This window comes from Culicoides brevitarsis, chromosome 1 (genome assembly GCF_036172545.1).
Source record: "Culicoides brevitarsis isolate CSIRO-B50_1 chromosome 1, AGI_CSIRO_Cbre_v1, whole genome shotgun sequence".
NCBI classification, from domain to species: domain Eukaryota; kingdom Metazoa; phylum Arthropoda; class Insecta; order Diptera; family Ceratopogonidae; genus Culicoides; species Culicoides brevitarsis.
In genome coordinates this window covers 9,922,226-9,948,531 of record NC_087085.1, presented here as the reverse complement: position 1 = coordinate 9,948,531, position 26,306 = coordinate 9,922,226, and the positions used below count along the sequence as shown (strand labels likewise).

General features: G+C 28.3%; 1 protein-coding gene across 1 annotated transcript; it reads left to right on the top strand.

Annotated features, from left to right (window-relative positions):
- Positions 1–13,883: 13,883 nt before the first annotated feature.
- Positions 13,884–17,830, top strand: LOC134837243 (toll-like receptor 6). The gene has a single exon (XM_063852612.1). The coding sequence runs from the start codon at positions 13,904–13,906 to the stop codon at positions 17,828–17,830; it is 3,927 nt and encodes a 1,308-aa protein (XP_063708682.1). The 5' UTR covers positions 13,884–13,903.
- The last annotated feature ends 8,476 nt before the right edge of the window (positions 17,831–26,306 follow it).

The window sequence follows — 26,306 nt, the reverse complement described above, 5'->3', positions numbered from 1 at the left end:
GATCGTCACCCATAAAAAATTTTCTCATCAAGATCTTCATTAATATTCATCACAATCGTCATCGATACCCTTGAATCGCTCGCTACCAAAAAAAAGAGATCAACGATAAAATCATATATTGCGTTTCCTCATTTTTTTCATCACAAAATTAATTTCCAACATTTATCTCACAAATCAGAATCAGTATCAATTTCCTATGAAATACTTGTCTCATTTCTATTTGGTTTAAATAGGCGTACATTCGTAACAATTGTCGATTTTCCAGTTGATTAATCAAGAATTCAACTCAAGATTTTTATTTTTTGTCACATGTGTGGAGCGACAATTTTTCTGAATCTTGTCCTTTTTAGGTACAAAAAAAAAACTTTCAAATAAAAAATAAATTGTCAACTGTTCCAATAATAAATAAATTTTAAGAAAGAAAGGAATGACTGTAAGCGATACTTTATGTTTTTTTGTGGGAAGAGAAACATATTTTTCTCTAAAAAAAAAAATCTTCCTTCAGGACATTCCATTTGTCATTCAATTACTTGGAAATTGTTGTGTAGGTTTGCAAACAAGTCCAAAAAAATAATTGTTACAGATCTCTTTGTGGAGATAAGATTTGTTGCCCGAACTTATTGCTGAGGGTGATCAATTTGCTGATGTTCAAAAGAGATATTTAGCCCTCGAAGAAAGTTTAGATTTTTTTACGTAATTACGTTTCCTGTCATCTGCGAGGAAATGTGAAATTAAAATAAATTAAAATAGATTATTCTTTGGTCCAGGTTCAGATATTTTGCTTTATGGCCAAAATAGAAGAGGAAGTTCCTGATTCAATTTATTTCGTATATCCATTCGGTTATTTACTTAATAAAGCTAAATTGAAAATGGAAACCGAAAACTTTATGATTGGGAAAATATTGGGAACAAATTTTATGAATTAGTTTAGTTTTTGGTTACAGAAAAAGTAGTTTGGTGAAAAGAGTTAAATTTCGCTTCTGGGTGAAGAAAGTTATGGAAAACTTTGGAAAAACAATTTCCTGCTTTCTTTCAAATAATTGGACGGGCATGAGTGATGTTAACGGAATAAGGACTTTCAGGAATAAAATTTTGTTGGTTTTGTTAAATTTAAAGTTCTGGTTTTTGTTATTTTGACATTATTTTTCATAATATTTTAATATTTGGCAACCCTGAATGTCAACAAAAAAAATAAAATTTTCCCGCCAAAATTGATCTTTATATTTTTTTTAAAATTGAGCTTCATTGATTTTAAGTTTTCGAAATCCTGAAAACTAAAATTTTTTTTTATAAATTTTTCTTTTTACTTGAAGAAATTTTGTATTTTGGCAACCCTGAATTGTAAACAAGAATAAAACCCGCCAAAATTCGAATTAATTTTTTTAAAGGATCTTCAAAATTACAAAAAAGAAAATAAATATAAGAAAAATAAGTTTTCCCGCCAAAACTTTTTTTTGAAAAAAATTTGAAAACATTGAATGTCAACAAGAAAAAAAATTTTCCCGCCAAAATTTTTTCATACTTTTTTTTTAAATTGAGCCTAAGAGTTTTGAAGATATCGAAGCCCAAAGTTACTTTTGCAGTCAAATTTTGATTTTTAAAACCTTGAATAATTTTTGAATTTTGGCAACCCTGCATGTAAACAAAAAAGCGCTTTTCCCGCCAAATTCATTTAAAAACAAAACCTTCCGACTTTTTCAATCACCAACTTTTGTTTTGAATTTTTTTCTTCATTTATAAGTTTAAACAACTTTAAAAAATTCAAATATTAGAAAAAAATGCAGCTGTGGATGATTTGCAGACGATTAACTTAAAAGAAAAAAACAAGTTGCCCAACGAAGGAAAAGTTTAACAGTTTTTAGTGCCTTCAGTGTTGTTTTTCATAAATGCACAAACAAGCTAAAAAAAGTTTGAGCACATCATCAGTAAGTTTTCTCAAAGGAAATTTTATATAACGTTCGTTTCTTGTTTTTTCGCTGTAAGTTTGTAAAAAAAAAACAATTTGATTATAAGTTTAGTTTTTCATACAAAAAATGCACGAACAAGTTCTAATAGAAAAATAGAGCAAAATTAATTGATATTTTGAAACCTGTCAACGCATTTGCAGCAATTTTCAGGTCTTGTATAATTAACTAAGTGTTCGCCCCACGAAAAATTTGACGTGTCCAATAAATAATAACAATTTATATTTATTAAAATAGGCAGTATTTAGGATATTCATGCATTGCCAAAAATTGCGTGACTTTTGATATCCGAGTAAAGGGAAGTAACACGAAATTTGCTCTTTAATACGCATAGTTTGGTTTAATATGACAAAGAAAGGAAGAAAAAAAAGTATCACACTAAATAGTATTAATGAATTTAGAATGCAGGGTAAATTAAGGCAATTTATTAAAGCATAGCACGATCAAAAATTATTTCCAGTATGCGAGGCTCACACCTGTCTATTACTTAACATTTAATTCGGCAGACATGCGAGGAAAACGCAAATACGAAAAAATGGCTTCCCCTTTGATGTTGATGTGTTCCCGTGATGCACAGAGAAGAACTAACAGGCTACATGTAAGTATACTATTTAAATTGCAGTTGGCATTGGCACTTCCCCCTTTTTTGTTTTGACTTTTTTTTTCTACATGCACTTTTAATTCGATGCATACGAAACTCGACAGACAGCAATGGCTCAAAAACTTAAATTGAACAAACCATAATGCGATATAATTTTAAATGCTTTAACAAATTGTTATTATTTGTTGGTGTCTATCGTTCGCGTTCATGTGTCATGAAATACATGAAGAGAGGTTGGTATTTAAGCTAATTTAAACAGGAAAAACAAACGAAATGTTCTAAACGGCAAAAAAATCAGAAATCACGAATGCAGCACCCGTATATAGAACTGAACACGCAAAAACGGGGCAAAACAGACACGGACGAGTGTTATTAGCAAAAATCATTTAATTTTATTGGCATGCCAAATACCTTGTTTGTTTGTTTGTTGATGATTGCTAATTTTATTATAAAAACCATATAATTTTGCTCGACGACGCTTAAATGTACATAGAAGCAACAACTGTTACAGCTCAGTTGCTATTTCAGGCTACACATATTTAACTTCATGCAACAACTCGACGAGCAACGAGCTTCAATTTGCAGTTATTGTTATTTTAATTCCGGGAATATTTGAACACGTATGAGAATTATTTTACACTTTTTTTTTCGTTTAAGTTTAAATGTTTTTCGGATTTTATTGGAATCGGATCAATACCATATTGAATTTTAATTAAATTGCAGAGGTATCAATAGTTTAAAAGTCATAATCGAATTACATTTGCATCCATATTTTTGGCGTCAATTCAAGTCATGAATGCCAGTAATAAATGCAGTATTTTATTTTATTTTTACATGATAATGTGATTATGAGTTGAATTTTTTTTGCAGGAACTGAAGTTAGTGACGGATTTGACAACGATTTGAGGTAATTTTAATAGTTTTCTTCATAAAAGGCTTATTAACTTTCAACGGACTACCATCTGAAATTAAACACGCTCGTTTATCTAAACTATTTAAAATGAAACTGAAGGAACTTCTACTGCAAAATTTCTCATCTAACTAATATTTAATCCTCAAATGTAGAAAATTATCTTCGAGAAATCGAGACAAACATTTTAGAATTTGTCGCAAAGCTCTACAAACAATTTGAACTTTGACCTTCAAATGACCTTTAACTTAAAAGACATCCGAAAAGCAACTAATCAAGCGAAAAATTGGATTAATAATTTCCAAATCGTTTGTGAGTTTCTAAATTTCATCTTTAGAGTTAATTTTTTTATCGAACTAATTTTTTTTTTAAAAAAAATTTTTAATTTTTTTTTTTAAAAAAAAAAAAATTAAAGAGAAAATTTAAAAATTTTATTTTAAATTTCAAAAAGAAAATTTTTAAAATTATTATTGATCGATGAAGCGTTTTGACATTTATTTCATATTCGTAAAATGAGAAAATTAATTTTAAACTGATCTACTTAAGAATTGGTTCTATATTCTTAAAGTTCGTTAAAAACTTCAGTATCATCAAAAAATATTTCATTTTTGGAAAATATCGAACAATCGCTTTTTGATTGAACAACAATTACTGAAAAGTAATCTATTTATGCTCATTAGTTGCGCAAAATTAACCGCTATTTGTTGAGTTCGAGAGTTATTCAGAAGAACTTTTTCATTTTTATCCAGAACTTATTGTGTCACAACATCCTTAAACCCCTAGATTGAATAAAAAAGCATGTTCCTTCCATAAATCAAAGCTCTTTAACAATCCGAGAGATAATGAATTATACCTACCTTCGTTTCCTCCTCTCTAAATACATTTTTTTCCTTTCACAATTCTTTTTGTTGTGCATATATTTATAAAATTTTGGACAAGAGACAATTATTTTATGATTTGTGCCACAACACAATAAAATGTAGCAAATGCGAGGTAAAATGCATGAACTCGAACAATATAAAAAAAAAATATAAAACCTCAGAAATTGTAATCCACTCTTGTTCTTTACAAATGGAAATTATCTTTATTGTATTAAATCGTAAATATAATAAAAATTTGTCTTACAAAAGGATTTAAAAGGTAAACATATGCTCATTTCATATCCGGTTCTTGTGCGTCTTCAACCCGTATCGTTCTTAAACATCCTTTAAGCTTTTATATTTAACCTCATTTTAGTTCGAATCGATACTTTGTGTCCATTGAAATGATTCTTCCTGCAAAAAAAAAAATAAATAAAAATTAAGGCGTTAGGATTGTTGTCACCAAAATTCACTGTCCAGAAGACTTTTTTATGGGGATACTTCATAGGAGGTGACTTCACACTTCGTCCTGTTTTCATACTTTTTTTTCTATTTACGGTTTTTATTCAGATTTCTACTCTGTTGGAAATTTTTGCTTTGTTTGACATTGAAAAAAACGTTACAAGACAACAAACAAACATCCTTTTGTCTAATTTTTTCTTCCTTTAACAAAAAATCAATAAATTTAGCAAAGACAAAAGAGATTCCTGTGGATTTTTGCCTCAACATTGCCACCCCGAAAAAAACAAACTGATTGAGATCTCTCTTTTTTAACAGAATTTTTAAGTAAATTCGTTCCAGAAGTAACCAAGTTCATGCATAAATCCGAGTTAAAAGGCGGTTCAGAAGTTAAATCTCCGTTTAAGAGACAAAAGAAAGCGGCTTTCTTGTAATTTCAACTGTTTATGGTCAATATGCAAAAAAAATGTCGTTTAAGAACGCATAATGCACAAAAAGGAAATTGGTATCTGAATGTTGAGAGAAATTACATTCTGTAATTGGAAAAACAATTAAAATCAAGTAAAAACGAGTCATTATAGAGTAAAGAAAGTGCTCTTTGTGACCCATACCATATATTTGATATTAACATTCCATGGCTATTAGAATCGTCTTCCTTGCCGCCTTTTTATATTTTTTCACATTTTTTATAAAAAAATTGCTGCTTGACGGATTTCTGTGTCTTTTTACCAAATAAAAAAATTTTTAAAATTATTTAAAGAGTTATTTAAAAAAAAATATTTTTTTTGACTTTTAATCTTAAATTGAAAAAAAAAATCAATTAATTTTCAGATTTTTTATCAAAATTTGAAAAAAAAAAATTTTTTTTTCTTTAAAAAATGGTTAAAAATTTGAAAATAAGGAATTTAAGTTTTTTACTTGACTTTATATGAATTTTTTCGACTTAAATTATTATAAAAAAAATCAAATTAAACTTAATTAAAAGTAAAAAAAAATCTTTTGACCAAAACTTAAGTTAAATGATAATTTTTTGACAAAATATAAAGATTTTGAATTTAAACTATGTAATAAGGAAAAACTAAATGAGTTTTTTTATTTATTTTTGACTTAAAATTTAAAAAAAATAATTAATAATTAAAATAATAATGAAGTAATTAATTAAAAAAATAAAATAAATAATTATTAATTAATTTAATTAATAAAAATTTGCAAAATCGTAATTTTTTAATTTATTAATTTAATAAAAAAAATAATTATTATTATTACAAAATATTTATTAATTAATTAAATTTATTTTATTTATTTTTTTTAAATTTATATGGAACATTAAAAAATTTATTTAAATAATTTAAAAAATAAAATAAAAAAATTATTATTTATTTAATTAATAAAAACTCTCAAAATCATAAATTTTTTTAATTTATTAATTAAATTTTAACTTTTATTAACTTATTTATGCTATTTTATTATTTTTTTTGATTTTTTTAATTATTAATTTATTTTTTTTACAGCCTTAAACCTCTTTAGAAAATGCGCTTAAACCTTTTGAATTTGATACAAAAAGTCTTTCAATCCCATTTAATAGTTCACTTAACAACAACTTAAGCGACTCGAAAAAAAAGTAGCTATAAACAGCTAATAACTCATACAGCAATTCTATTGTTCTACCACGAGACTGCAGTCCAAACATTCCAAATCGCTCTTCTTTTGTGCGCTGCCTTCTTCATTTTGCTGTATTTAGTAATCGCTTTTTTGTTAGTTTTGTATCCTCCTAATTCAGTCAGCAAGCGAGCTCGAGAGAAAAATGCTTCGTCAATTACAGTTTCTTGTTTGTTTATTTGCCTTTTCGCCAAGAATGCTGCAAATAATATAGAACAATACAACAACCGCATTTAATTACCTTTCATTATTTTTATTGTTATATTCGCGCATTGTTTATTAAATTGATTTTTCTTCCTCGCTGAAGTACCTTTGGGAAGTTTTTTTTTGTTTGCAATGATAAAAGCCGAGTAAATGTTTCATTCAAGAAGTTCGATTTTCGTTGATGACAAGAACACGAAGGCAGACGACACATTTTGTAATTATTATTAATTTCGTCTGGATTGTTTTGAATGAAAATTTGTTGTGCAATTCAATTGATTGTCTTTTCTTAAGGAATTTGCTGTAATTGAAACTTTTATTGAAGTTAAAAAAAAAAAATTAAAAAAAAACTTCGTAATGAAGACGTAACACAAAAACGAAATTAATTAGAAAGAATTGAAGAAAGAATTTAAAACAAACATTAAACAGACATTTTTCAGTCAAACAGGCAACTTTTTTTTCCAGTGGTCAACCTCATGCCATGCAAAAAATTAAAATAATAATAATTTTTGTTAGAGAAACTTATGCTTTCACAGAACGCCATGGATGCCAGAAATTAATTTGTAATTTTTTGCTAACTTCTTGAGGTTGTTGCTTTTGTTCAGGCAGCAAAGTGCACGAGCTCACACAGAATAATGAATATAAAAAAGTAATTTACTGCGCTATTCTCCAGACCGTTTTATTTTTATTATTTCATTTATTTTATTGCATTTAACTAGAAAAATTGTCTCTGAGTTGCTGAAATAACGTCAACTATCACATTTTACTTAAAAAAATATAACAGACAGACTTTTGACTTGAAAAAAATTTTTTTTTTAAATTAGGCCGTTTCAAATTTATTTCCAACTTTTTGTCCTAAAAGATTTTTTTCAAAATGGGGCAAAATAAAAAAAAAGTTTTGAAATACTTTTTCATACAAAATAACAAAATTTAAACAATTTTTAATAATTAATGAATTTTTTAGTTGTTTTTATGGTAAAAAAATATTAAGATTTGAAAATTTTAAATTGATCTCTGAATTTTTCAAGTTAAAAATTTAAACAGAAAAATTTCATAAAAATAACTGTCAAAAAATTTTGAAAAAATTTTTGGGGAAGAATATAATTTTCAGTACAAAACTTTTTTAAAATTGAAAATAGTTTTTAATTTTTTTTTAAATTTCTTGAGAAAATATTCAATTAAAGGTCGATTCTGATGAAATTTTCAACTTTTTTTTTATTTTGCCCCTTTTTTGACTTTTAAAATGGGGCATGGGACAAAAATTTCACAAAAATTTTGGAGCGGCCTTAAGAATAAAAATTAAAATGTACGTGACGTCTAGAATTTTTACTAAAAGTTGTAAATAAATGACCAAGAAACTGAAGAAATGAGAAAAAAAATTAAAACACGTTAATTATTTCATTTCTTCTGACATTTTAACAAAATTTATTAAATTCTTACAATTATGAAAAATTTTTGCGAGAATTTCTTCACAGATTTGCATTTCGCATAAAATGAAGGAATTTTAACGCGCAAACGAAATCTAGTTATTTTTAATTTTTGCACAATAATAAAAATAACGCATAAAATGACAGAAATATGATTCATGAATGCAATGGCGCGAACGACCAACCAACCAGTTGTTCGGAAAATGTTTATTACGCTTATTTAATATTTTAGTAGAAGAGACAAATTTTTGCAGAAAATAATTTTTTTTTTAATCTTTTACTGTGCAAATTTGTCGGTTTGTTGAAAATCTGTCATCGCATCACCTCTTTGGAAGAATTAATCTACCTTTATTAAAAAATATTTTTTAATGACTTTTGTCTTGGAAGAAATCTCTCTTCTCTTTTTTTGTGTCTGAAAGTAAAATGTTTTATTTTTATATGAATCTTAATGGCACTTGAGGGAATTTATGCGATGTTCATCTGTGCCGTCGTCGCCGTCATTTTTAAAGCTTACCAAGAATTATCATAATATAAAGTTTTTATTTTCCTGTTTTTTTCTGCGTCGATGCTGGTTGTACATACAAAAAAAAATGTTTGCTAAATTTTTTTGTTTTTCTTTGTTCATGAATTTTTCGGAAAAGTAAATGGAAAAGAATGTGGGGATGTTACTTTGAATAGCTTTACAACTCCCGGAAGGCATCTTTAGCGCTTCTTATGTTTTGGCAGTAAACGACTTCATGGAAGAAAATTTTTGGAAAATTACCTTAATTTGGGCGCAAAATTCAATAAAAACGCGCTTTGGTCATTTTTAAAATTTTTTTCTTCTTGAATTTCAAGTAGAAAGATTCTTTTCATTTTTTCATCAAGAAGAAGAAAAATGCGATCTAATAAATTTTTTGTCTATGATTTTTTTTTATTTTGGGACTGACTGTTTATTTTTGTGTCGCGACAGTTAATCCGCAGCCAAAAGTTCGTGATTCATACAAAAATTTCTCAAATACGACATTTTCGGCCCACTTATTATTATTTTATGGTCGCACATTTAATGAAACCGTAGAAAAAGGTACAAAGATCAAGTTTGATTGATCCCTAGAGGCTTTTCCCGCCTTTTTTCGTTGATAAGGTGCAAATAGAAATTTATTAAAAAGTTTGGCAGACAGCACGCGATAATTACGGTTTTGTTTTTCATTTTTTTTATATTATTTTTTTTAAAACATGTTCAAGGACAAGAAGAACCCCTTTTTCGTACTTTTACGCACTTTTTCTGTTTCTCCGAAAAATTATGACAAATTTTTTACTGTATCATTTTTATTTAAGGGGATGAATGCAAAAAAGTATCAAATTACCTTTTGCAGTACGAAAACAATAAAACGTTAAAAATACAATAAAAAATTCAAACCAGTTGTGAATTGAAATAAATATGTTTCAAATACAAAAAAAAAATCGATTCAACTCAGAACGGGAGAGAGATAACAACCTGAAGTACTTGCTACTTGTTCAAAAAAACAAAAAAAAACTAAACAGATTGTTATCATCCCGTTCTAACGATTATTTAATGCACAAAAATAAAAATATCATTTTCAGTCAATTGAATTGTAAATAATCTCTCACATGTTCGAATAAAAACAACGACGACGAACGAGAGACGACAAAAGAAGCAATTTAGGATGGGCTCTCGTTCGAATGAAATGCATTCAAAGACAAAACGGGATTAACTCAGTGCGCCGTAATGGACTATGTTTGACGACAATGCTATCTCGTTTCCATCATTTCCATATTGTTTCCTTGCCATATCGGACCGTAGCATCGTTTAATAAAATATAATAAGAGTGTAAGTGAGTAGGCAAGAATTCAATTTGAACGATGTTTAACGACGACAACAAAAAAAAAGTTGTGATCATGATCATGTTTGATACAATGTTGCCGCACGTTTTGCTGTTGAATGCATAAAATGCATGCAAAATGGTGAAATTGTATTATTTATGTGGATTTTGTAAAGTGCCACGATTAAATGCGTGAAAAAAGAGATTTTTGAGGCATGATTTTAGGGTGAGAGTGAATTTTTATTTATTTTTAAAATTTATCAAAAAAATTATTTTTTTTTATAATTTTTAGAAGAAAAGAACTTTTATGCGTTATGAGAAAAAATTCTCAAAAATTTTTAAATTAAAAAAATATTTAACTGAAAAATTAAAATTCAATAGCTAAATTTTATACATATTTATTTATGAAATATTTATTTAAAATTAAAAAAAAAATATTTAAATTTTATAACTTATTTAATTAATTTTTTTAAACATAATTTTTCAATTAAAAAAATACTTAATGAATTAATTTTTCAAAATTTAAAGTTTTTAAAATTTTCTTACATAAATTTAAAATGTATTATATTTTTTTTTAATTAAAATTTATTTTATAACTTTTAATTTATTTAATCAAAAATAATTTTTTAATTCAAAAAAATATTTAATAAATTAATTTTAAAAAATTTTAAGTTTTTAAAATTTTATTAAATTTTCTTAAAAAATCGATTTAAAATTATTAATTTTTAAATTAAATTATTAATTTTAATTATAGAAAATAATTTCTTAAAAATTTATTTAATTTTTTTTTTTAAATTAAAATTTATTTATTATCTTTTCATTTCTTTTATAATAATAATTTTTTAATTCAAAAAACATTGAATAAATAAAGTTTTAAAAATGTTATTAAATTTTCATAAATAAATTTTTTGAATATTTATTTTAATTAAAAATTATTTTCTTAAAAATTTCTTAGTTTTTTTTTTAATTAAAATTTATTTTTAAACTTATTTAATTTAGGTATTTTTCAGATAATTTTTTATATTCAAAAAAAAAAATAATTAATTTTTTTAAAATTTTATGTTTTTAAACTTTTATTAAATTTACTAATTTTTTAAATAAATTTGATTTGTAATAATTCTTTTATTTTTAAAAATTTTCTATTTCAAACTTTAAAATTGAAATTTAAAAAAAAAAAAAATCAGTTAATTAAAATGAATTTTAAATACCTCAGTTCAAATTTTTGTTTAATACAAATTAAATTTCCTCGAAAAAAAAATCTACAAATTCATGGTCACCCTAATCCTTTTCTTTCCATCATCCAATCAACATAACTAGATTGACAAGCATTTGATGCAAAACTACAAAGAAGCCTGAATCCAGCGTAAAACAAAAAAAAATTGGATTACTTTTGCTCTAATTCTGTTGAATCACATTCATTCAAATTTATTGTGAATGGAAAATCTGTGATTGCATTTTATCTCCATGCATTCCATACAATGCGAATCCTTAAAAAAAAATCTAGCAAAAATTTTTACTATTGAAATTATACTGTTCATCATCATTGCATTGCATGAAACGAAATTGAAACTCAAGTGACTAAACTAATCCGCTTTTTGTTCAATTCTCCAATTTTCTCGCAAAGCATTTCATTCAAATTTACTCATCCGAACAATGTTACTTACTTACGAAATTTTGCATATCGAAAATTCTTTGGGTAGAGAGAGAGAAATGTTTGTCCTGCACGAAATGCATGCATGGAAGCCTCGATTATGTCATTTTGTGTGTCTCGTTTAATTCATAAGTATTATTTTACCAGTCGGTGCGCTCTTGTGAAATGCAATAAATGTTTGCTATTATTGTCACTATTTTACAACTGCTGCTTCTTCGTCGTCGTCGAATGTCGTCGTTTGATGCTTAATAAGGAACAATGTGACTGAGTATTAAATGTCCGGTTGCTTACTTGTGTAATAGTAATATTAATAATAAAGCCGTGTACGAGGTATTAAATTGCAATTCATGAGAGAATAGAGTGAGATGCAAATGTGCGATAAGCTTTTCATTTTCTTCTCTACTTATTATTAGCTATAAATAAATTTTTATGCATATATAATGAGTAATTATCGTGAATTATTTTTCCTTTTAGTTTCCATCTGCGATCTGAGAAAGAAGATTAAAAGTCAAATAAATTTCAGTTCACATAAAAAAAATTATGAGCGCCATTTTTCCCAGCGCGCACTAAAATTCATCAATCGAAATCATCACTTAATATTTTTCCTTTGGACTTGACTTTCGTACGCAATAGATAATTATCATAATTTATCTTTCCACAAATATTAAAACCTACAATATATCATTCCACAGTTAGTGTAGACAGACGTGATGATGAAGCTCACAATTCACAATTCTTCACAAGAAAAAAAAAATAAAATAAAAAAAAATATTTATATAAATAAATAAATCCAGCCAGCAAAGAGAAACAACAAAAAATAAAGTAGAATTTTGAATTAATAAATCTTCGGGCGTTCACGATCCAAGTTCAATTAATTAATAGTTGGAGTCGATGTTGGAGGGAATCGTCTTTCCATTGTTTTTTTCTTTTAAATGGGAATTTAACGGCGATGACGGATTTACGAGACACGAAAAATTATCGTCGTCCATTTTTAGAACAAATTTGATGACTCGTGAATTGATTTTTTTTTAAGAATTTTTTTACTTAAATTTTACCGACAAATTACGTCACCAACTATTTCCCGAAAAACAAACAAATTAAATTTCTAAAAATTTTTGCCGATCTTTAATTAAATAGTAAAATTCTCCGCCTCGGTCTGTTTTCATAACCTATCATCATATATTGTATTTATTTAAATTCTAAATTTTTTGGCGAAACAAATCAAAAATATTTTTCCGCTAAACAAACTAAATGTAGAAAAAAATTAGTCAAGATATTGTTGATGGACGACAGCTGTTACGGGGTGGAGCAAACTATCTCTACAACTCAACTCGAACGTTTTGTTTGTTTGTTTTACCTCATTTCTTGTGTATTTAATGCTTTTTTTATTCTCTTTTTCACAGATCTTTCATACCTCAACACTACAGTGTTCATTCATTAGCAGAACTCATCATTTTGTGTCTATAGGAATCGTATAAAAGTGCAATTTTCCCCTCCAAAAATGCATCTGTTCATTTCACGTACGTAGAAACTACGAAAGAGCAGCACAAGAGAGAATTTCAAAAAAGTGAGTTACTCGCTAATTCTCTTTCTCACTCTCACATTGAATGAAATGAATGAATGGAGCACTGTTTGTGCAAATTCTCTCGTTTTTGTTCACGCATTGTCATGAGAAGTTTATAAAGTGATGTACTCAGTTACTTCAGATTCAGTTCTACGTTGACTCTCGTTCGGAAAAGATACTTACACAAGAATTTAACACATTTAACACCGAATTTCATACAAGAGAAAAAAATGCACTAACAAAAAATATTATGAGAGACTGAAAAGTGCATTCACGAAAAAAAAAAAATATTTTGAAAAAAATAAATAAAATTGGATAAAGTGAAAAAAAATAAAATAAAACAGTCAGCAAAACAGTGAAAAAATAAAATGAAGATAAAAAGTGACAAATAATAAATATTGATTACCACTAAAATCCATCGGAGAAGAAAATAAATAGAAAAAAGAAAATTGGCTGACAAACAAAATGAAAATAAATTAATAGAAAAATAAAATCGAACACACAAAAAATAAAATAATATGACAAAATACAAATAAAAGAGAAATGAGAAAAAATTATAAAATTAAATAAATCCTTCGTTTACGTTCATCGCACCGAAATTATTATTTTGAATAACTCCCAAACTTGGTGAAGAAAAAAAAAATCATAAAAATTTGATACCAAAAAAAAAATCACACACACACAAAAAATGGATTACAGTACGCTTATAATTTCACTCCTCATCACATTTCTCGCCATCAACACAGAATTCGTGTCATCACGATCGACAACAGACCGGGCAGTAATGCCTCGTGGTTGCAAATGGCAACGATATCTCTCGGCATTCTCCGAAGATGCCGATGTCCAGACAATGCTCTCATGCAAGCTCCGTACAATCGGAAGCACCGACAGCTTAGTCGGCAATCTCACGACGTACCAAATTGAGAAAATCACTGCCATGAAATTGGAGTGCAGTGACGTGCTATTTTTCGAGAGTTCGCTCGAGGGAACTGCACAAAATTCCGCAGCTGGTGCCTTCCTCGGAACGCTGAAACGACTACGAGATTTACGGATAGAATATTGTAAAATCCGTTATGTGCCTTCGATGATTTTCTCGAATTTGCGTGACTTGCGATCGCTCTCGTTGCGTACACACAACAGCGATTGGAGTGCCATGAGTCTCGAATTTCATCCGGAAAGTTTCCGGGGACTCACAGAGCTTAAGATGCTCGATTTGTCCGATAATAATATTTGGGCGCTTCCAACTGATGTCTTCTGTCCTTTATACTCCTTGAGATTTTTAAATCTCACTCGTAATCGTTTATCCGATATTACAAGTCTCGGATTCTCAGATTGGGGTAATGGACCAACAGCGCCCGGAAAAGCTTGCAATACGGGACTTGAAGTGCTCGATTTAAGTCGAAATGATTTAAGCAAGATGCCCGATAATGGTCTCACAGCACTTCGCAGCTTACAAACATTAAATATCCAAGATAATGCATTGTCGAATTTGGCAGACAGATCATTTGTGGGTCTTGGAGCTCTCAAAGTACTCAACATCTCGAATAATTTACTTACAATTTTGCCTCCGGAATTATTCCAAAGTCCGAGACAATTAGAACAATTGTACTTGCAAAATAATTCTTTGAGTGTTTTGGCACCCGGTTTACTTGAAGGCTTGGATCGTCTTATTACTCTCGATTTATCACACAACGAATTAAGCAGCGAATGGGTGAATCGTGATACATTTGCAGGACTTGTACGTTTAGTCGTGCTAAATTTGGGCTACAATGTTCTCACAAAAATCGATCATCACGTTTTCCGAGGCCTAATTCAATTACAAATTTTGAATTTGGAACACAACAGCATCGAAGTGATTGCCGACAATGCATTTGTTGATTTGAAAAATTTACATGCACTCACATTATCGCACAACAGATTAAAACGTATCGAAGCACATCACTTGAGCGATTTGTATGTGTTGACACAATTATTCTTGGAATCGAACCAAATTGACACGATACACGGGCGCGCATTCGAGAATTTGACAAATTTGAATGACCTCAGCTTGAACGACAACCAATTAGGGCAAATTCCTGACGGCCTAAACAAATTGCGTTTCCTCAAGTCACTCGATTTGGGCAAGAATCAAATTACCGAAGTGCGTAACGAAAGTTTCGAAGGCTTGGAACAATTATTGGGACTTCGTTTAGTCGATAATCACATCACAAATATCTCGAAAGATGCTTTCGTTACATTATCGTCTTTGCATGTGCTGAATCTCGCTTCAAATCGCATCAAGAATGTCGACTCGAATGCATTTACGAGTAATCCAACAATTCGTGCCATTCGCTTGGATAACAACGAACTCGAAGACATCAAGGGAATTTTCAACAATCTTCCGACACTCGTGTGGCTCAATGTCAGTGATAATAATATTCAGTATTTCGACTACAGCAGTCTTCCATCGTCTCTCGAATGGTTAGACATGCACGAAAATCAAATAAGTGAACTTGCCGATTATTATGGACAAAAAGAAAATTTAAAGTTAAAAATGCTCGATGTGTCATTCAATCGCATCACAAAAGTGTCAGAACAAACAGTGCCAAACAGTATTGAAACGTTATTCTTGAACAATAATTTAATTGAAGAGGTAGCTGCAGGCACCTTCTTGAAGAAGAAAAATATCGAAAAAGTTGTGTTATACGCCAATTTTATTCGTCGCATGGAAATTGCAGCAATTGCTCTTTCCCGCATCCCCGACCACAAAGAAATGCCACAGTTTTTCATTGGAGATAATCCAATTTTGTGTGATTGTCACATGGATTGGTTGCAAAGTATCAACGAATTGTCTCACTTGCGCCAACATCCTCGTATCATGGATTTGGATGCCGTCGTTTGTCACATGGAACACGAACGCGGCGATATGTTACGTCCCCTCATGGAAGTCAATCCAAAAGATTTCCTTTGTCGCTACGAAACACACTGCTATTCTACCTGTCATTGTTGCGACTTTGATGCTTGTGACTGTAAAATGACGTGCCCTGATCGTTGCAATTGTTATCACGATCATACTTGGGGAAGTAATATTGTCGATTGCGGAAATGCCGGATACTCGAGTGTTCCTGAAAAAATCCCCATGGATGCTTCGACAATTTATTTGGATGGCAATGACTTGAACGAATTATCAAGTCACATGTTTATCGGAAAGAAAAAATTGGAAGTGCTTTTCTTAAACAACAGCAACATTGGATCGATTCATAACAGAACATTCAGCGGTATTCCCGGCTTGAAAGTTTTGCACATGGAAAATAATAATTTGAAGGAATTACGTGGATATGAATTTGATCAACTCGTCAACATGAATAAGTTGTATTTGGACCACAATGCAATCCAATTCGTGAGTAATCGTACATTCAACAACTTGAAAAAATTGGAAGTGCTTAATTTGAATGACAATAAAATTAATAACTTTACGCCATGGACTCAATTGTCGGCAGCAAGCGAAACTGGCGCATTGACAAAAGTCTCGTTGGATGGCATTAAATGGGATTGTACTTGCGACCAATTATTCAAGTTGCAGGAGTGGATTAAAGACATGTCAAATGAGTATGACTTGAACCGCATGATATGCTTGGATGATCGTGTCGTTGGCGATGTCGTCATTAGCTGCATGGATAACAAACAACATGAACGCGCAATTGCCACACCTGCTGTGCATCGTACCGTAATCTATCAGAACCCGCTAATTGGCGGCGGATATATTCCCCTCCTCGCTGCTGTCTTGGTTGCTATCATTGGCACAGCACTTGTCTTCGCACTTATCTGTGTCTTCCGTCAAGATGTTCGTTTGTGGGCTCATGCGAAATATGGCTTGCGCTTATTCAAAGACCCATCATTAGCAGCAGGCGATAACGAAGAAAAGGACAAACTTTATGACAGCTATGTCATTTACAGTTTACGCGATCAACAATTTGTCACACATACCATCGCTGGCGGTTTACAATTCTACGGATACACTACTTGTTTACATCATCGTGACATCCATTCAACAACTTTCCTCGCCGATTCATTACAAAGTGCAGCTGATGCTTCTCGTCGCATCATTTTAACGCTTTCGATGAACTTTATCAAGAACGAATGGCAACAACCGCAATTCCAAGTTGCTCTCCAATCACTCATCGAAAGTATTCGTCCCAATCAACGTCGTCACAAACTTGTGCTCATCCTCTTGGCACCCGTTGACCTCATCGCCTTGGATCCCATCATGCAAATTCTCATCCGCACATGCACCGTCATCTGTTGGGGCGAAAAACGCTTCTGGGATAAGCTGCGTTTCGCCTTGCCTGACATCAACTCCGATCGGAGCATCAAAAAAATGGGCAACATTACACGAAGCCCAAATCTACGATACACGCCAGCACCAACAACTGTAGATACGTGGTGCAAAATGTCGCGTCCCGGGCATGCAGTGTCAATTCCCGTGCCGCACAGTCATCAAAATACGCCGTCACAAAGTACGTGTAACACGGAAGACGAAAGCGCCTCTTCCGGAGCTGGATCTCAACACTACGAGGCACCCATGGTAGGCAGTCAAATTTACTCGAGTCGCAGTCAAAATTCACTCGGGCACGTTTACTCAACGATTCCCGAAACGCCACAAATGATTCGAGGATGCGCCGGCACAATGGATCCCCGCAATGCAGGAGGTAACAGAGCTTATTTTGTATAAAGAAAAATTATAAGAATTAGTCTAAATATTTGCACATATTACGCGCTCTCCAATATTCTTAAATAAGACAATGTACTGAAAAAACGTGTAAATACTTAAATAATTTAACAAAAATCAATTCAATAGAATAATAAATTATACTAAACAATATTTAGTGACATGAATTGTGTATAAAAGATATAATGTTGCAAGAAAGACACAAATGATCACATCTTCCAAACAAATCATAAAAGGCAGCAAAATAATAATTATTTATGAGAATTTCCGAAATTTTAACACAAAAACTTTATTTCACAAAACATTCATTTATTATAAAAAATGTTTATTTTTTTTTTTTGCAATTCACTTGAAGCAATTTTTGTGTGAATCAGTTCTCTACAATTTTAGAATAAAAAGGAACAAAGAACGAGATGAAATAAAAATAACAAATAATATCATTGCTCTAAGCAACTAAAGTTATGATACATTTTGTGTGCATACCCCGAAAAAAAAAGTACAGATAAAATGCAGAAAAAGAATTGTTTGAATAACAGCCTCTGAAAAATAGAGTATCAAGAGGTAAATAAACAACATTTTATTTTTTTCAAACAATGATTGATTCTCTCACTGCCTAACTCATGACATTAGGAACTTCTTTCTCTCTTTCATTTCGTACGTTCGTGTATGGAAAAAACCAAAGATTCTTTTCTTCATATTATATTCCATGTCAGGTCCGACAAATGCACCAAAATAAATCATCTCGCACACAAAAAAAAGACGAAAAATATAAAAATAAACACAATAATAACTAGTTTCTGTTCATTCAGTTTTCAGTTTAAATTCATCAGTATTATATTATATTTAGTTACAGGGCATTTTATCCTCTTTTATATTTTTCTCTTTTCTGTCTCATTTTTGGCTGAAAACAACGCATATACAACAATATTATTGTGATATTTAAAAATAAAAAATTGTACAAAAAATAGATTTTTTTCTCACTTGGAAGATGGATCAAAATGATAATAATGTTCCTTTTGTATTAAAACTTAAAATTAAAAAAATGTTATAAAAATGCTGCTGCATAATTATATATAATTAATAAAAAAATGAAAAATTGTATAATAACTCCTAATAAAAAAATTAAAAATAAGCTGTACAAAAAATGTAATTTAAGAAAATCCGCTAAATATTGTTTATATTGATAGATAGAATTAGGAAATAATGGAATTCTGTTCATATTGAAAAGAAAAAAAAAAATACAACGCAAAAATTGTAAAAGAAATTATTAAAATTAGTTAGAATTCATTGTGTAAAAATTGTATGTTATAAGATTTTTAATTTTTATTTATAAGTTAAATAAATTAAAATAACAACGTGAAAAAAATAAACAATGAAAAAATGCATTGAAAATAAAAGTATTGAAAAATAACAAAGAAATTAAATATTTTGTGTATCATTTTTAATGAGATCTCCTCCCTATTTCTGCATTATTTGATATTTTGATGGTCGTTGAAAAGATGAAAAAGGTAAGACATATTTTTTCTTATTGGATAAAAATTACTTTATAAAGGTTTTATTCGTTCTAAGAGTAAAATTCATATTTTTTTTTGAATTCTTTAAAAATTTAATTATTTAATTCATTTATTAAAAAAAAATAAATAAAGAAAATAAATTAAATTAAATGATAATAAATAATTAAAAAAATAAAGAATTAAATTTTTGAATTCTTTAATTTTTTTATTATTTTAAAAAATCAAAATAAAAAAATAAATTAAAAAAAATTAAAATTAAATAAAAAATAATTTAAATTAAAGAAAAATAAATAATAAAAAAAAAAAATTAAATTAATTTAAAAAAAATAATTAAATAAAAAAAATAATTTAAAAATATGAAATTAAATAAAAATAAATTAAATTTGTCGAAAAATTATTTTAAATCAATACTTGAAAAAATAATCTGAATAAAAAAATATTTTTTTTAAATTTTAAAATAATTACAACACATAATCTCCGAAAAACCGCTAAATAAATAACCAAAAATGTGATTTTCATGTTCATCCATCAGTCAATATGTTAAAAAAATATTAAATATTTCCCAGAATAAACTTAATACTTTTTTTAAAAAAATACAAATATTGTCACATTTGTTCAATTTGATTCACCATACAACTCTTCAACGATTTTTTCATCATTTATTATTATTTTTGGGCCTTGTTTCTTTTTTCTTTCTTCGTGTGTTGTTTAGCTAGCATCTCTTGACAGTTTTTTTTTCAAGTATCTAAAAAAAAATAACAACAACTAACTCTACGACGACTGCACAAATCTCATCTACGTCAAGTATCATCATCATCAACCAATATTTCATGTCGTCTTTATTTAACATAGAAACGAGGTAACTGTATTTTTCTTCTCTCTCTCCAAATATTGTATCATATAGTAACGAATCGTTCTATCATTATTATTTTAGGTGTCTCTTTGTACGAAGCAGTAGAAGAGATTTTTTTAAGGTGCCATAGTTTATTCATTCAAATAGAAACTACATTCAATTTATTTTGTTTTCAATTTCAATATATCTTGCTGGGAATGCTGCTACAATGTGGCACATTATCTTCCATTTCTTATGTTTCTTTCTTCTGAAATATTTTTAAATTTTTTTTCGTTAGTTAGTGTGTCATATGTGAAATTGATATTAATTTGATCTTCTAAAATATTTCGGCTTTAAAACTTAAAAAAAAAGACAAAAGCAGCATAAAACGGGGAAGAGAGCCAAGCCCTATATATATTGGGGTCATTCCGTATTAACCTTGACTTTTGAAGTTTTATTTTTCAAACAAAAAAAAAACAACACACTGCGCGAAGCGAAACAAGTTACAAACGAATAAGGTTACAACAAACAATAATCGTCATATAAATTTTATAATAATAAACATTATCAACGTCGTAAAAAAGCGCAACAAGAGACAAAATAAAGCAGCATCAGAAGACATTTAAATGCCAATTGAAAAATAAATTATCGAGAATTTTTTTTTTGTACAATAAAATAAATAAATAAACAAAAGTAAAACCAATATAAAAATAAATTATTGACGCAAAATCCACAAAGCGAGAGAAATATTTTTTAATCATCTTAATTATAATTGTTTTATCTTTCATAATTATTTATTTATATTACCATAATAACATTAACCGATGATACAGTCTGGCAAAAAATATTCCACATATTTTATTTATGGCCTTCGTTCTCCAGCGCAGCATCATCATCGCCGTTTAAATAAACTAATATCACGATTTTAATAATCATATATTATTATTATTATTTAATTTCATGGTTTTGTGTTCCCAGTGGAACAAAATAACATTTTTTAAGGCCCTGGGTTTTTCAAAAGGAAACTTTCTAACGTTTACAAGGAGATTTTTCGAAATTTTTATTTTTTTGAAAAAATAAAATAAATGAAAAAAAAATTAATTCCAAAAAAAAAAAAATTTTTTCAAAAAAAAATTAAAAAAAAAAAAAAATTTTAATAAAAAAAAAAAAAAAAAAAAAATTTAAAAAAAAAAAAAAAATTAAAAAAAAATTTTACCAAAAAAAAATAATAAAAATTCTCATAAAAAAAATTCGCCATAAAAAATCTTCTTGTAGACGTTTGAAAGTCTTATTTTCAAGAACACAGGGCCTTAAAAAAAGCTTTTTTTGTTCCGCTGGGTTATAAACGTAAACAGAGATCCATCAGAAACATCCAAAAGAACAACAAAGCGTGATGGATATGAGTTGAAATTATTGATTGTGAATTATTGAGCGTACCTCCGTACAGAAAAATTAACTACATGGACATATTTGAAACGAATTATATTTTATCAATAATAATCAATTCATAATTTTTGCTCGTACACACAAGTGTGTCAATAAATAGCGCATCGAATGGTCTCTATTTCCCGCTTGTTATAAAATATAAAATGTGTTCCTTCTCCTACTACAATTACCGTGCCATATGTCCATAGCCACGTACACGATGCGAGAGGTACTTGATATAATGAACACCATTGTTAATAAATAAAATATTATTACGTTGTTGTTGTTATGTTATGATGAGCCACACAATCCATCCGTACAACATATGGCACGAAAAAAGTCTTCTTTCTCTCAATGGAATTGCTTTGATATCGAATTTTGTCAATCGATGACATTGTTTGATCGGCATTTTTTTTATTTTATAACGGAAGTCACATATTGCACATTTGCAGCTTTAATGCCTTTTGAAGTGTTTTGACTTTAGTTCACAGATGAAGAGATTTCTTTGAACGAAAGCGATTTCTATTGAAAATTTGAAGGAAGTTAATAATTTTTGGATTAGGATATGAGCTAATTTATTTGGGTCTTGTGTGAGAAATTTTTAAATTTTTGGATCTAATGAAATTAAAAATTTCGTATTGATCATAAATGTTGCGAAAAATTGATGTTAATGAGGTAAAAGTGTGAAATTCTGCTAAAAAGTTAAGATTTTTGGATCATAAAGCAGCGTGAATTAATGTTTTTAAATATTTTACGCTCGCGAAATGCTAATCAAGGTCAAATTATTTGAATAATTGCTAAATATTAGAACGCGAAATTTATTAATTGCGATTTACAAGGTAAACTATGAGAAAGTTTTGTTAAGTATTTTTTTTAAATTAAAGAAAATAATAGATTTTTTATGAAGAAAAAAATATAAAAAAAAGATTAAAAAATATAAAATAAATAATTAAAATTAATTTTTAAAATATTTATAAATAAAATTAAAAAAAAAAATTTTTAAATAATAGTAATTACTTTAAAAAAAAATTAAATAAAAAATATTGGTTGAAAAAAAAATTTAAATAATTTAATTTTTCTATTATAAAGGTTCCAATTTATAAATAAAATTTTTTAAAATATTTTTTTTTTAAAATATTTTTAAAAAAATATAATTAATTAATTATAAAATAATTAATAAATTATTAAAAAAAATATTTAAAAAAATAAATTTATTTAAAATATAATTTTTGTTAATAAGAAATAAAAAAACTATTTTATTTCTAATTTTTTTTTAAATAAAAAAAATGTATTTTGAAGTAAAAAAAAATTGAAAATTGCAGGTTATACTTTTTATTTAAAAATTTTTTATTAAATCGAAATTTTATAAATTAATTATTTTAATTAATATTTTAAGAAAAAAAACTAAAATCTTTTTTAAAATATGTAGGTATTAAAAATCATAAAAATAAAAATAAAAAGATAATTTAAAGAAAAAAATTATTTCATATAATTTTTTTCTGTTGAAAAAGTGTGAGAAATGCATTTAATTTGTTCGTTTCTCAGCAATTTTCTTTTTCAAAAAATTAAATTAATGTCTTAAAATTTATCATTTAAAAAATTTTTTTAACACATCAAATTCAGACAAAAGCTCCTTTCTAATTGATTGTAATCATCATCATCTATTTTGAAGTTAACAACTCCAACCTGACCAATAAATTCACACCACAAAATATTTTTCGAGGGTCTCTAATATTTTTAGGTTAATTATATTAAATACGCGCGCCATTGTTTGCCTCTCGTCTGAAGTCTGACGAAAAGTATATGGCTAATCATCACATTCACATCATCACGTTTCCCGTCTACGTCCAAAGCCAAAACGAACGAATGATGATGAGTTTAATAATCGTTTTGAGAATTTAGGTGTTGGTTTCTATTGTGGCGTGTATCTCATCCACAAACAAGATTAAATTAATTAGCAGTTATTGATCAAAATTGACATGTTTTTGTTTATGGTTGCTCACTTCATACAAAGTTAACTTGCTTGGCGTGTACCTTCTTGCAAGTCAATCAGTGAGCGATTGCGTGAAACGTGAACAGTTTTGACATGTGATGTGATGTTTACTGTTTTGTGGTATTATTAAATGTGCTATTATGCAACATCGTGATCAGTTTACTTCGCGCACAAAAGCATCGCATCGTGGTCGACGTTTGTTGTTGTAGGTCAGCTAGATGAGTTACATTCAATTTTTTAAAACTGGACAAAGAGTTTGTGTAATTAGTACAAAAAATAAAGTTAAATTGACGCCAAACTCCAATAATATTTATATGGAATGAATGATTGACTTTTGAATAATGGAGTAATTCTCTTTTGAAAAGTTGCGATGTTTGAGACAAAAAAGCAAAATATTGGCAACATAAGCGGTTTAGCATTGAACGAAGCTTAACGTTGCAACAAAACAAGACCAAAGTCATATAAAAAAATTATTAAAAAAAGTTGTCGATTTTAAAGATGAGAGTGCTTTTTTCAGCTTATTGAAGATTTTTCTTATGAAAAATTTTAATAATTTTTATTACTTTTCTTTTGTATTTAAAAAATTTCATTAAAAAAAGTTTTAAGACCCCAAAGAGACTCACAAATTATCCCAAAAAGACCCATGAACATTATTTTTGGCTGTTGCTTATTACAAAGCTGAGGAATGTATCAAAAATTACCTCATTACATTTTGTTTTGACTTTAAGAGGACTTTAAGAGACCCCATAAATTTTTGAGACCCTCTAAAAATTCTTCTAAGAACCTCAAAAGATCATTTTTGTAATTTTTTTTTAGTAATTTTTAAATAATAATTTTAAAATTTTAAGTTTATAATTTTCTTAATGATTTCTTGGGGTCCTAAAATGACCCCAAAATTATTAACAAATATTCTACAAATTATCTAAAGACCCCTAAATTTTATTTTTTTTATTATTTTCAGGTAAATCTGTTATAAATTTCAAGCTTTAATTCCCTTAATGATTTTTAGGGGTCCTAAAATGACCCTAAAATTATTCACAGATTTTCTACAATTTGTTCTAAGATCCTTAATTTTAATTTTAACAATATTTTCAGTTAAATTTGTTATAAATTTCAAGTTTTTAGCTCAAAAAAACTTTTAATGACTTTTTAGGGTCCTAAAAAGTACCCATCAGATTTCAGGACCCTTTCTATAAAAAAGTTTCAAATTTAAAAAATTATTTTTTAGCTTTACATTTTAATTTGTAGAAAACTTTTGGTTGATTTTTGAATTTTAAGACCTCATAAGGGTCTTAAAATCATCAGATACTGTCTTCCGCCGAAAATAAACTCGATCAGAATAATATTTGAAAGATCGTTGCTGACTTTTATTTTCAATGGAAAACAGTACTGATCATTTTAAGATCTTTTATAACCTCAAAAAGATCATTTTACACAAACGGACGTTACAAAAGAGCTCTTTCCTCCTCCAAAACCTTCGAAAAAAATAATAATAAAGAAAACATATAAACATAAAATATTATTATTATTATTTAAAAAATATGTATAATAAAAGTCGCGGATGTTATATAAACATCGTTCATACATTGTTTCATATTTTTCGCATCGCAGTATTCATGTGCATGTTCCTTTTGACGTTTTGATGCCAATAACAATAAAATAAAATAATAATTGAACACGCTCGTTGCAATTCTGCATCAGCATCTAACCAAGTAGCCAAGTTCATTGCCATATTTAGCGACATTCCGCATATCGAAATCCATCGGAACAGGTCCCCATTCAAACTAATTATCGTCATTAATCACCATATTTCTGCTCTGTTAGATTTATGTGAGCAGCACAAAGTTGCACACGAGTCCTGAGGGGCTAATTGTGCTCTGTGTCAGTCATAAATATTCGCGAGCGTAGAAAAATATCCGCACAAGGCCATTTATCACAAAAAATTGTTTCTTTTCATTTATTTATTTTTTTTTTGAATTTAAAAGAAGACGTTTGAACCAAACATGAGCAAGCAACTTCAAAACATGTAATTATTTATATATTGTATCCAAATGGCCTAGACCTTTATTCATTTCTGTGTCTCGAAACGAAAACACTCGCATTCTGGAGAATTTTTGTAACGGTCACCTAAATTTTTCATGTCTGTTGTATTTATTTTACTGAATGTTTCTCTGCCTTTTGTATAACGACTCTAGCATACAATGTTATTTAATTTATCTCTTTTTTCAATTTTTTTCTGTGTGTGAACGTATAAAGCGCAAGCATAACAATCATTCACACACAATTTTTATTTTTTTTTCGGGTATAAATGAGAGTTTATGAGTTTTAAGGGAAGGAGGATGAATAGTTTTCAAATAAATATAAATATTTTTGTACCTGCCTTCGATGCATCAACATCTCAAACCGGACTAAAACTCAACTAAAATCGAATAGCCTTGACTTTAGTTTAAAAAAAAAATTTTTACGTTACTTCTTAATACTCACATATGAAAGTTGATGCCTTTTTTGGGCCAAAATATTAATTGTTTTCATCATTCACACATGTCGTGAGTCGTTTTTTTTTGTTGTTGCACAGACTTTTTTTTATGGATAAAGAAGGTTGAAAAAAAGATTTTGAGCGATTTTGGACGTTTAATGAGTTAAATTATTGAGTACTTGACTAATTAAAGTCAATTTTTGGGTAATTTATGACAATTGTTCGACATAGAAGACCTT

Coding starts and splice junctions, on each gene's coding strand:
- LOC134837243 (XM_063852612.1), top strand. CDS start 13,904: ATGCCTCGTGGTTGCAAATGGCAACGATATCTCTCGGCATTCTCCGAA.